Raw genomic sequence first — 12,629 nt, 5'->3', positions numbered from 1 at the left:
TGCCCTTGACATCTGGCCATCAAATCAGAGGCCCTCTGATGCTTCTCTGCCTATGGCTTTTCTTTGCTCTATGATGCTTCTTCCAAAAGGTAGACCTGGATAAAAAAAACTCATGATACGTCAGGAAATCTGGTGACTGTCAATGAGAAAGGAGTTGAAACCGGTGGTTACGGGAGGATTCTAAGTCAATCTCACTGCAGAGAATAAGCTCAAATCTTGGAACTGTGAGGAAAAGCAAGTGTTAAACCTGAAAGTTGCACTTCTTTTTTGTAGTGGAAAAAATATTCACCTTTTTAAAGAGACAACACGCTGAAAGGATGCTCCTAGCCTGCATTCAAATCCAGATAAAACTTTTAATTAAAAAAATGCACATAAGATAAAAAATGCATAGTTACCCATGTAGTATAGATAAAAAAGCAAACAGGGCTGAAAGGCACATGTTAATTTCAATTTTTTATCATAGGAAGTCAGGTGACCTTTGCACCTAATGTAAGAAAACAAAGTCCTCAAAAATAAAAGAGTCCTCTTTGGAATAGCAGCATTTTTAGGGTTTCTTGTCACACTTGTTTACTCCGGGAGGTGGCAGTGTACTCAAGGAAGAAATGCTCCCCTGAAAGTTTGGTTAAAACCAGGCAACTCTTTTGAGTGTTTCCAAGGAGATGCCAGACAAGGAGGAAAAGCTAAGGAAGAGGGTTGTACTGAAGGGCCAGCTTTGGTAAATTAGGCAGAGCTGTGTGTGGCAGCAGGCAGGTAAAAAGTCACATCAGGGAGCATTGTTTTACTATAGCACCCAGCTAGGATCTAAAACCGCGAAGCCCAGGACTATGGAGAAGTCACCACCAAGTTTACCGTAGTACACGCAGCACTGGTTTCTCTACAAAACACTTCAGACTAAATTCTTTACGACATGGACCAGATTTTCCAAGTGCCTAAGCCACCTCCCAGCTTTCGGCTAGGCCTCAGAAGTTCAGCTGGTGTTTGAAGATTCTTAACTAACATTCACCTCCAAGGAGAGGCTGAAAGAGGGATTTCCAGTGACAGCTTCTATCTCTGGGCCTAAGGGTCCCCCGCCAAGGCTGACTCGAGGTGGCCCCCAGAACTGTGGAGATCTGTCTTCTCAGATGGCTTTGTTGGAAAACAAAGCAACACCCAGTGTTTTGGGGCATCTGAGGTCTAGCCAGGCCCCCTGAGCTTTGCATCCTGAAAGAACTTCAAAATGTGAAGGGAGTCTCTGCCTCACCTGGCAATCCACGTCCTCTGTGTGACAGGAGAATATTTATACATTAAAAAAAAAAGAAGTCTGGTATTTCCCTCTAGCCCCAGTACTGCTTGTTACCTTCTTAAAACTCACTCCTCCCAACACTGCCAAACCAAAACAGAAGCTGACAATTGAGGCACCTGTTCGTTTATTTCTATTTGGAGGAGGTACTGGGGATTGAACCTGGGACCTCGTGCATGTCAAGCATGCGCTCTACCACTTGAGCTACACCCTCCCCACTTAGGGGGTGGTAATTGGGTTTATTCATTTGAGGCAACTGTTAATTGGCCCACAGTCATGTCTCAAGGCAGAGATGACAGAGCAAAAAGCAGAGAAAAAAAAGTCTAGGGGTGGGGACAGGAGACAGGCACTCAAACCCCCAAGGAAGAAATAACTAAGATTCTTCCAGTGGCAGCTGGCGGTTGTGCCTTGTGTAGGCTGTTCCCTTTGCCTTAAACCTGAAGATGTCTCTTCAGTCCAGGGGGTAGCATGTCCAGATTCCCGGACCTTAAGACACTGGGACATTTGTCTCTGGTGGTCCACTGTGTTTTTTTGCTGTGTTTTGTTCTCTAAGCGTGTTGTTGTTTGTTACCATTTTAAAGGGTGTGCATGTGTGATTGGCATTGTGGCTTGGAGATAATGAAATTTAGACGTGTAAACTTGGAAAAAAAAAAAAAGGCCTTTAGGGGAAAGGCCATGAGTCATATAACCAGACACCAAATCCAGGAGAACACTGACGGGTGATGAGAAAAGGCTTCTCTTCCCCACGGACCAGCCAAAGGTCCAGGAGGTGGAAGCCAGTGAGGGGCCCAGCCCTTGAACACGGTGGTCTTTGTGAAAGGGTCTGCCTGGGTCTTGCCTGTCTCTCCCTGAAGGGTTGGGATGGAGACTTCGCTGGAAGCCTCACTGCTGGGAGGTGGTTTTTATGAAGAGGTTAGAACTGGACCCATCTTCCAGCCTAGAGCAGGAGCAGGTGAGAAACCTGCTGGGTTTGAGGAATGGGTTTCCCTGAGCTCCTGTGTCACCATGACTTCAGGAGGGACTTAAAGGTGGCGGAGGGAGCACCAGGGATGGAATGGGACTTGCGGGTGGGGCAGGAGCCCGATAGCACCAGTGTCCAAGACCAGATGGGTTAATGGTCACCTTGGCAACGTGTCATTGTGGACTGATGACACCGAGGGCCACTACTCTGACCGCTTGTCACCAACTGGTCCCAGGTCACCCCTCCTTTCCCCGGACCTTGACCTCTGGGATAAAAGTGTATGCATGGAATCCCTCTGCCATTTTCACCAGATGGGAGTTAAAAGTACTTCTGTTAAAGAAGGACATATTTCTTTTTTTTGCAGGGCAGGGGGTAGGTAACTAGGTTTATTTATTTACTCAGTGGAGGTATTGGGGATTGAACCCAGGATCTCATGCGTACTAAGCATGCGCTCTACCACTGAGCTCTACCCTCCTTCCCCCATATTTCTTTTCATACCTGAGTTTGTGGAATAAGATGTCCTTGCCACATGCGCTTTTAACCTTTGTTTTTCTGCTAACTTGGCAACAAAGCAGATAAGCATATGGACAACTTGGAGCCGTAACGCCTGCAGGCTCTGCGAGTTACAGAACTGTCGCCACATGCTGGGCCTTCGAGCAACGTCCCAGCACCCTCCTCTCTCCCGCCCCTCACATCCAGGAGAGGTTAACTGAGGCCTCTTCCACCGCTGCCAGCAAGGGGCCAAGTAAGATGAGGGACGTGCAGGCAGGGTGTCTGAAATGAGGGGAGGGTCTGGGTGCCTGGTGGTGACACAGGCTGTCAGTCTTGAATGCACACCCAGTGCAGGCAGGGGACGCAGCATCCAGGGAGGCCTGCCTTTGGCCCCCCAGGGCTGTGTAGACCCCCCCGCCCAGGCTTGCTCTGCTCATTCCTGGCCACCGGTCAACTTGTGGAACAGGTCCTCGTCGAGCGTTTCATTCTGGTCCTTGGAGCGGGTGGACAGGAAGATGTAGCCCCCGATGTACTCATGCACGATCTTGCAATCCGCGCTCAGGCAGGTGAACGCAATGGACACGTTCTGGTCAAACTCGATGGCCACCTGGAAGAGGAAGGCGCCGGGACGCTCACACTTTGACAGGGGGACAGGAAAAGAAGCTGCTTTGCCGGAGGTGGCCCCGGAACGGAGGGCCGCTGGCTGAGGTCGCGACAGGTGGATTTCCCAAAGCCCCGTCAAACCGCCGCTCCCCTTAACGGCTTATAGAAAACGCGGTGCTCCCCGAGCGCCCTCTAGTGGCACTTCCAGCACACCTGGCAGAACATTCTAACTCCCAACAAAGACTATTTTCTGTCTGCCTGTCTGTCTTTTGTTTAGGTGTAAGAACTGTCTAAGCACCCCCTGTGTCGAGGGGCAGGGGGTTTGAAGATTTTTTAATGGAGAAGGAAGGGCCCACATGAGTTTTCCTACAGCCACAGCCCTCACCCCTTCCCAGCTGCAAGCCCTAAGCTCTAAGCACTAGGAGAAACTGCATCTTCACCTGTTCTCCACTCATTGGAACCAGCTGCTCATTGGAATCAGCTGCGGACTTTTAAGACTCAATGATCCCAGCTTTTACTCCCAGAGTCGGATTTACGTGGTCCTGGGCATGCAACAAGGTGTTCGAGCCATTCCTGAGAGGCTCCCTAATCTCAGACCTCCCTTCTACAAATGAGCGCCTAGCCAGTCAACAGTCCTGCTGAGAAGCCACGGTTCTTAAAAAAAAAAAAAATGTGAGTCTCTTAACCTCCCCCTACGTTGATGGTCTTCTACTGGAAAAATGGGAAATGCCAAAGGAATGAGGTAAGAGAGTCTGGATTAGCAAGAGCAGAATGTCTAAGATCACCACGACACTCAGGTGTCCCTGACTTTGTCTAGTAGGTCCCATGATGCAGGTTTGGCCTGACCTGGTTCCTAGGGTGGAGCTGACGGGGGTGAGGGCTCCTGAACCCACAGGCTAAGCTTTCCTCCATCATCTGTGCACCCTGCAGGCTTCTTAGGCACTTTTTCCTTTTGGGGACAGGAATACTATCCACGTGGGCTGAATTCTCAGCCAGTTACACCTCTTGGCAGCCAGTCAGATGAGGCCTGTTTTGGATTTATTTTGTATGATGGTTACAATCTCAGGTGGTTTCTGCTAAGTAGTTATCAGCCTAAATCTTACATAATCCCCTGCTGACTTGAAGGAAATTAATCAAACTTCTCAGCAATTTTAGAATCTGTCTGTATGGAGACCAAGCCGACTTGTGTTAATCCAAAAGCATTTGGCTTGTAGTTGTTCGGAAACTGCCCAGAACTGCATGTGATTATTTTAGCAGACAATTACCACATGCTTGTGGTTTCTAAGAACACCTTTTCAAAAAACAGAATAATCTGCAGTTCGGAGGGAAGACACATTTATAGGCTCAACACTGAATATATGAGAAACTTCCACTTTACCTGCCGGATTTCCCAGTTTACATTCCACTGTTTCATATTTGTGAATCTCCATGTTGTAATTGGAATCCCAGTGGCAGCATCAATTCTAATCAGCCGATTATATGAAACTCCCAGAATGTCATCTTTCTTGCTTCCTTTAAATCTGAAAAGAAAATTAATTCAAAGAAGCGGTTGCTTCCTGTAACCTTATGTCCATTCACATGCAACTTCTTAAACACAATATCAACATTTCTAAATCATTTCTGAAGAGTAGACAATGAGGGGTTAACTTTCCACAGAAGGGCATTTTTATTATGATATAGAGGATATGAAGACTGAAAAGGAGGAATGAAAGGTGAGACTGACATCAGAGGAAAGCAAACCAAGAGGAGGTTAAGTCAACTAAGTCAAGGGGAAAAGGTGTGGCTCAAATGGTAGAGTGTGTGCCTGGCATGCAGGAGGGCCTGGGTTCAATCCTGGGTTCAATCCTCAGTACCTCTATCAAAAAAAAAAAAGAAAGAAACCCTAATAATAAATAGACCTAATGACCCCTCCAAAAAAAGTCTGTTAATTCAAAGTTAGCACCAACCACGCCCAGCTCCCTTCTGGGCAGCGGGACTACAGCAGTGACCTACACAGAGGGAAAATTACTGGCTTCATGGAACTTGGAACTTGTATTCTGTGTGGGGAGAGAGTCATGAACGAGGCAGGTAAGGTCACAAAGGAGAACAAAGCACAGAAGTGGCCCAGGGAATACGGGCAAGGAGCTTGCTACACTTTAAAGAGACAGTCAGGGAAGAGCTAAGTGAGAAGGGAGATTTGATATCCGTGAGCAAGTGAGCCAGGCTATCTGGGGAATGAGTATTAGAGCAGAGGGCACAGACAGTGCAAAGGCCAGGGCTTTTTTTTTTTTTTTTCTTTTGCATGTCAAGGCCCTGCCAGGAGGCCAGTGTGGCTGGGCACAGCAGAGGAGGGGAGGGGATGTGAAATTCCAGAGTTAAGGTCTTGTGAGGCCACTGTCAGGATCTGGCTTTTACTCTGAGTGTGGCACGATGCCTTCTGATGGTGGCGAGCGGAGGCCTGACGTGGTCTGACTGAGGTCTTGAAAGGACCGCTCTGGCTGCTAAGCTGAAACCCAGGGGGCGCAGGAGAAGCAGAGAGGCATGGAAGACCGTTATGAGCAGCCAAAAGTGTCTGGGCCGTTTGTGGAAGGACAGTATTCTAAAATAATAATGATAAAAAGGAGTTCTACATTCTAGACCAAATCAGAATCAACTGGGCCCCAAGGAAACCACTTAAAATTGAACAGAAAGTGAGAGAGGCAAGAGAACACGGTAATCACCTGACTAGGTAGTAGGTGAGGCCGAATTCAGGTAGAGACTGCCACGCCTGGATGAACCGCAGCTTGGCCTCCACCAGGAGCATCTGGGCCACGTTCTGGTGGGCTTCCAGGATGCGGGCTGCCAGCTAAGCAGAGCGGGAGACATCAAATTCTCCTCCGCAGGCACTGACTGCCTACAACCATCAGCCTGCTGGTTCCAGACCCCCACTGACAAGAATGAATGCAAGGCCCAACTGCAGCTCCGCAAAGACAATTCCTTCTCATTCATTCATTCATTCATTCTCCTTTTCTATAATACACGCAAATCACTGGGGAGGAACATGAAGATAGCCAACATATAAGCTTCTAGGCTTCACACAGATGGAGGTTCTGAATTCTTCTTTCTGGGGGTCTGTGGAGTGTCCCCAAACAATGGTTCTACTTAAATCAGTTTATCTATGTACCTTTTAACCCCCTCTCATGGAAGCATAATTTAAATTTGTCATTTGTGGAGACTCAATCATCGTCTTAAAATTAGGTTAGTTCTGGGAATATCGCCATGTTCAGTAAGCCGTACAGTCACCACTAACAAAATTCAGAATAATTTCTTAGTATCACCTCATATCCAGTTCATAATCAAATTCCCCCACCAGCTGATTTTTTGTGATGGTCTTGAACATTTTAATTCTTCCTTTTATTTCAGAAAATACAGAATCCATGGCAATCACCCCAACCAGAGTGGGAGTACCTGTTTAGACTTGTGTTTTTTTGCACACCGAGGTGACACAAAACATTCCGGGTTCATGTCCATGTTTTCGAGCCCAGGAGCCACCTGAGATGCTGAGTTCCGGTTTTTCATCCTCAGAAATGAAAGGATGTTGAGGACCTCCGGCTGGTAGGAGCTGTCCGCCATGGTTTTGCCCTTCGAGGCCAAGATGCAGGCAGCCATCCACTGGGCATATTGATTCTCCTGCAGCAGATACCAGAGGGCTGAGAAGCACGTTCAAGTGCAAAGCGGCCCTGCTGGGGACAGAGCAGGACCTGTGCTTTCACTTCTCTAATCAATACAAAACCAGCACCGTCCCTGCAAGAGAAGATGCGAAGTGGCACGCATTCTGAGTGGCTGTTAAGTCACCCAGTTGAACACCCAATAGAAGCTTTTGAGTCCTGAGTTGCATTTCTAGATACCAAGGGGCCACAGAACGGGAATGTTCCCTTTGAGAAATTCCATGTGTGGAACTTTGTGTTTAAAGATAAACCAAGGACACAAAGGAGTGCAGTGGAGCAGAGACAGCTGAAAACCCAAACTACTGGACAGCGTCTTTGAGACCTACTTTCATTTTCGTATCACGTCTGATCTCTATGACAGAAGAAAATGAGGAAAAATCATGACCTGATTTCCCATCTTATTTCCACCTTGGCCTACCCCAAGTAAAGATTCTAACCCCTTGTGTAAGGAATCAGGTTCATCGATGGATCTGAACCACTGAGTGGTGGCTTCTACTGTTCTTTACGTCTGTACTCACTTGTACCGCAGGGAGTGAAGGGGAGTCGTCCCAGAAGCCAAGGGATGCAGGTAAAGAGTGGAATTAATTCTTCAGAGCAACAGTAGGTGTGGTTTACTGAATCACTGACCTCAATCTCCACCCTCCTGGTGTCCACACCTCTTGCCTTGGAATTTTACAGTCCCTCCCACCAGAGCCAGAGTGTAACTTCCCACCCCCTGACTTAGGTCCTGCCCATGGACATGCTTTAGCCAATGGAATGTGGGTGCAAATGAGTGTACCAACTCCACACTTAAGCTTCAGGAGGTCCCCCATGTTCCCAGTTCCCTCTGGCACTTCTACCCCCACTCTGAGAAGAGCCTCCCAGGCAGTCTGGGACTCAGAACAAATCCCATGGGCTCAGCCTGAATCAGGGCCAGGGGGACGGCTGGAAGCAGGTCTGTCCAGCTCATACCAGCTTGGTCACCCAACCCCTAGTCTACTTGCAGATGCTTCAGAAACCAATGTTTATTGGTGTGGGTCTTTGTGATTTTGTGGTTGCTTGTTACAAAGCAGTAGCTGACTGATGAGTGTTCCGAGAAGACCCCTCAGACGGTTTGTCCTGAGGCTCAATAGAGGTGAGGTGACTTAACATTTTCGTGGTTTTACTTACGTGGTCACATCTCAGATACACTTCATTCATACCGTCAGCAACAGGGATTAGTAACTTGATTCCAAATCTTCTCCCTGCTACATTTACGTCTGGAACAACTTCACAGCCTGAATGAGAAAAGGCAGGGACAGAACTGAGCTCTGAGAAATCTCATACAAATATCAGATGTGCATCTAAAAAAAACCACTTTGAACATAAGCCCCTCAGATTTAGTTCTCTTCTGAAACACTGAGGAGCAAGCTGATAACATTAATTAAAGGCTAACGAAATAAGGCTTGTGAACAATTAGCATGGATCGATAAAAATATTTTCTCTTACGAATTTCTTAAATATGTTATTGGTTAGATTCATCTTTCAGGTCGATTAGGCTATTCTAACTCATAGAAACAATGACTGAAGGTGAACTTTGAAATAAATCAAAGCAGGGGAATTCTCTGTCACAATGAGAAGGGAATTGAGTGCACTAGTTAATTACATTTTCAGTTAATGGAGCTACCAATATGCTCACAGCCACTGTTAATTAGAAATCATAACAGGCACGAAGGTGACACTGAATTAAACATAACTGTTCTGGAATTCAGAAAGCTCTTTAGGATTGCACAATGTGTCAGGTGCTACCTTTACAACACTGGTTATCACCCCGTCAGAGACTTGGACACACTGGGAAAGAGGGACAGCATAATGAAAATAACAATTCACTGGGCTGCATTCCGGGTCCACGCTTCACGGGGAAGAGGAGCTGCAGACAGGCTCCTGGTTTGAAACCAGTGACACGCAGAGGTTCCCCTGGGAGTGAACCCTGCTTCCCTGGGGGGGATCCTCAGCCTTCATCTGCTTGCTGGCCATGACAAGCCATACCAAGACGTATTACCCTCTTACCTCTAAGATTTAGTTTTTCTATTGGTTCTCCTTGTTCAAATTCCTTGTTTTTAAAGTAGGCTATAGATGTGTCTTTAAAGACGAACCAGTATTGTTTGAATGCTTTTAATATTAGTTTCTTGGGCCTGCAAATCAAAGAACAGTAAGCATTTAAAAAAACATCCAGAAATGCAAGACACATTATAAATTCAAGTGAATTAAGAGGCTCTAAAGACCCTTTCAAACAACATCCTCTTTATTTTTAAGGATCATTTTCAAACTGCTAACTCATTTTTAAAAACTGAAAATGGAGTTTTGAGGGGAGATGTAGAAGTTAAAGCAGAATCTCAGGAGTTAGACCACCCAGGGCCACGCTCTGGCTCTGCTACCGTCCAACAGTGTGACCCTGGGAAAGACAATGCATCTGCCTGGGGCACGTGACCGCTTCTGTGTGATGTGAGTATCAGCTTCCAACTTACAGGGTTTTTGTGACGATGATAAGAGGTCATCTCTGCAAAGTACCTGAACTTCACAGAGGTCTGTGAACTGAAGTGCTCAATAATTATTACTACTCCTAGTACTAGTGTGATGATGATGATGTAAGAAACATCCACAAACCTGGTGACACCCAAATTTCAGTTTAGTTCTTACATCTGAAAAAGCTGTCCATACGGACAGCACAATCTTCCAATTACCAGACATAAAAATCAGATATAACAGTAAGCAAACTGTTCCGTACTTTCCTCTTGACCCGTAAGAGAAACCACTGGAAAATTCCCCGTGAGCCATGGGAATCACCAAAATCTACAGCTAACCTATACAGATATTACAATTATTAAAAATATTCTGGGGGAAGATCTCCAACTGTGATATCCGTTGTGGCCAGGAAACTTTGTACTCTGGGCTAGACAATGTGGGTGGGTGGTGCCAGGGGCAGGTCTCAGCTGGGTCATTCAAAATAGAAAACATGAGAGGGAGAGCTGGGGAGCGGGGGAGGGGGTGCAGAGAAAAGGTAACAGGAATTGTATGTGGTTCAGTGGAACAATCCTGGTCTTGGGGGTGGACTGGGGTGTCTCATGCCAGAGGGGTGGATTTCCACACTAAAGAACAGAAGGAAGAGAGGAAGCTTGGTGTTAGACCCCACTCATATATAATTTTGGACAAGTAATACTTTGAATCCACAAATACACCTTTGTGAATTATTAGTAATTGTTCTTCAAAGAAATTCCATTGCCACAATCTCTGCATGGAGCAAACTGAGCTCTTCACGAACCAAATGAGGACAATGTTCTTCCTCTGGATGTTTTGGATGAAGGAGATGATGTTCTGCAGTTCAGCCTACACATCCATACCACTGCGGTGTGACTTGTCAGGCTGAGCGAAATCAGCCAGACAGAGAGGGACAAATACTGTGTGATTTCAACTCATATGTGGGATACCAAAAGTGAGTAAACAAATGAAGAGATAAAATAAAGGGATAAACCAAAGAAAAACAAACATGTGGATACAGAGATCAGAGTAGTGGTTACTAGAGGGGGAGGGGTGGGGGGAGGGTGCACTGGTAATAAAGGGGTCAACTGTATGTGATAGAAACTACATTTTTGGTGGTGAGTACACTGTATACACTGAACGGTATACAGAAGTAGAAATATAATGTTGTACGTATGAAACTTATATAGTGTTATAAACCAATGTTACTTCAATAAAAATAAATTTTAAAAAACCAAAAAGTAAGCAACGAGGAATGTTATCCCAAAAATGACCAAAAAAACCCAAGACACAGTTTCTTGAACCCTCAAGGAGCTCACAGTTTCAAGAGGGAGATGCACAAGTAAATAAATGTAATAAGATATGGTAAGTCATACAACAAGGATATGGGAGTCACGAGTGACAGAGGATTAAAGGACAGAATGAAGGATCAGTAAGAATTTGATGGGAGGAACAGGGAAAAGAAATTTCAAAAAGGAAGTTCAGGAAACTGCAGGTGCAAAGTGCAGAGGTGAGTCAGAGCTGGGCGCCTTGCTAGTACGAGTTGGGTCAACAAGTCCTGGACATCAGCCTCCCACTGGACGCTGGGCTGAGCAACAGAAATGGGCACAGGGGCAGTTTCCATGGCAACAGCATCTCCCTGATGGGGATGGGGGAGACAGGACACCAGGGAGGCCAGGCCCATGCGGGTCTCAGTGTCCAGCGAAGGAGTGGGATTTATTTTCTAGAAAAAACAGTTCTCAAACTCTGGTGCTCATTAGAATTGGAAGGGAAACTGCTGGAGACACGCAAGCCTGGCCCGTCCCAGAGTCGCATTCAGCAGGTCCAGGTGAGGGCCCAGGCACCTGCATTTTAAGTAAGCTCTCCTGACGTGGTTCCCTAGTTTGAGACACACTAGATCAGTGCTCTCCAAACTAAAACTGGGCATCCCCCATCTTTAAGTACTTTGGGTACCGACCCTCTAACATACTTATGATTATTTATTTGTAATATTTGTCATATAATATACACGTTACAGAACCTACACACACATAAATTAAAAGTAAGTAGGTAAGAAAATTTCAGCTTGTTTCAAGAAGGGAGATGATTACTCAGTTATACAAACCCCAGGTGAGGAAGTACACTGTTGGCTGTGTTTGCTAAATCACAATGTTCAAATTTTATGCCATCTACCTGTTTGTGAGGGTTCTTATTGAAACAAGGCTACTAATTTCCACTTTCTGATTTTGAGTCTCCTCTTCATAACAGTCTTCTATAGCATGGTGTGTATGTCTGACCGGAACTTCCTTGCCACTGTAACTTGACCATGAATGAATGCATGAATGAATTTACGTGTAACTTCTCTCTCTATAACCCCTGTTGTGAAGCCATTTTATTTATTCCAAAGAAGTCTCTCCAGCTGAGGTTAAATCTTAACAGTTTGGGCATAAATCGTTGTTTTCATTAAATATGTAATTGACTATTAGGACTGTATCTTGTCTGGTTTATATTTAGGGGTTTGCAGCAAGGAGAATCTTGAAAGACTGACTTGGGTATAACGTTCTAGATTGACTGGTACCGTCTCTTAGCCCTTTCGAAATATATTCCAGCCAACAAGAAGTCTGCTGCACCCCACCCTCCCCCTTTTCTCCTTTGTAGGAAATTTGTCTTTTCTCTCAGATTTTAAAGACTTTCTCTTGCCAGTGTTTGGCCGCATCAAGAAGTACATTTATACGGATTTATTTTGTTAGGATTTGTGATTCCTGAGTTTAAGGATTTTTGTCTTCAACAATTATGAAAATTCTCAAGCATTTTCTTTCGAATGTTTGCTCCTTCGTCATTTTTTCCTTCTGAAACTCCTAGTAGCTATTATATTGAATCTTCTCATTCTTTGTGTCATATTTTCCATTTCTGCCTTTCTAAGTCCTCTCTTTGTGTTTTAAACTTGATGTATAAAGCACACATTCAATTTTAAATTTCTATAACTGTATTTTCCATTTCTAGAGTTTCAAAAATTGCCTTTCGTTACAATTTTTACCTTTCAATGATTCTCAACATACTCATTTTGTGGTTTCTTCTGATTGTTTTATTATCTAAAATTATTGAAACTGCTAATGCTATTATTTGTTGGGTC

At 45.3% G+C, this 12,629-nt stretch overlaps 1 protein-coding gene across 4 annotated transcripts in view; it reads right to left on the bottom strand.

Annotated features, from left to right (window-relative positions):
• Positions 1–333: 333 nt before the first annotated feature.
• The window catches only part of FERMT1 (FERM domain containing kindlin 1), a 38,849-nt gene continuing 26,553 nt past the window's right edge, over positions 334–12,629 (bottom strand). For all 4 annotated transcript variants that reach the window (XM_074346942.1, XM_045508588.2, XM_074346943.1 and 1 more), the window contains 6 exons: positions 9,050–9,174; positions 8,171–8,277; positions 6,762–6,983; positions 6,035–6,159; positions 4,714–4,855; positions 334–3,339 (listed from right to left, as the gene is read on the bottom strand). In XM_074346942.1, the coding sequence (XP_074203043.1) occupies positions 3,166–3,339; positions 4,714–4,855; positions 6,035–6,159; positions 6,762–6,983; positions 8,171–8,277; positions 9,050–9,174 (895 nt within the window). In that variant the 3' untranslated portion in view covers positions 334–3,165. The remainder of the gene's footprint in view (positions 3,340–4,713; positions 4,856–6,034; positions 6,160–6,761; positions 6,984–8,170; positions 8,278–9,049; positions 9,175–12,629) is intronic.

This window comes from Camelus bactrianus, chromosome 19 (assembly GCF_048773025.1).
Source record: "Camelus bactrianus isolate YW-2024 breed Bactrian camel chromosome 19, ASM4877302v1, whole genome shotgun sequence".
Classification (NCBI taxonomy): Eukaryota; Metazoa; Chordata; class Mammalia; order Artiodactyla; family Camelidae; genus Camelus; species Camelus bactrianus.
The sequence above is the reverse complement of the archived record's forward strand: the minus strand, read 5'-3'. Positions and strand labels throughout refer to the sequence as shown.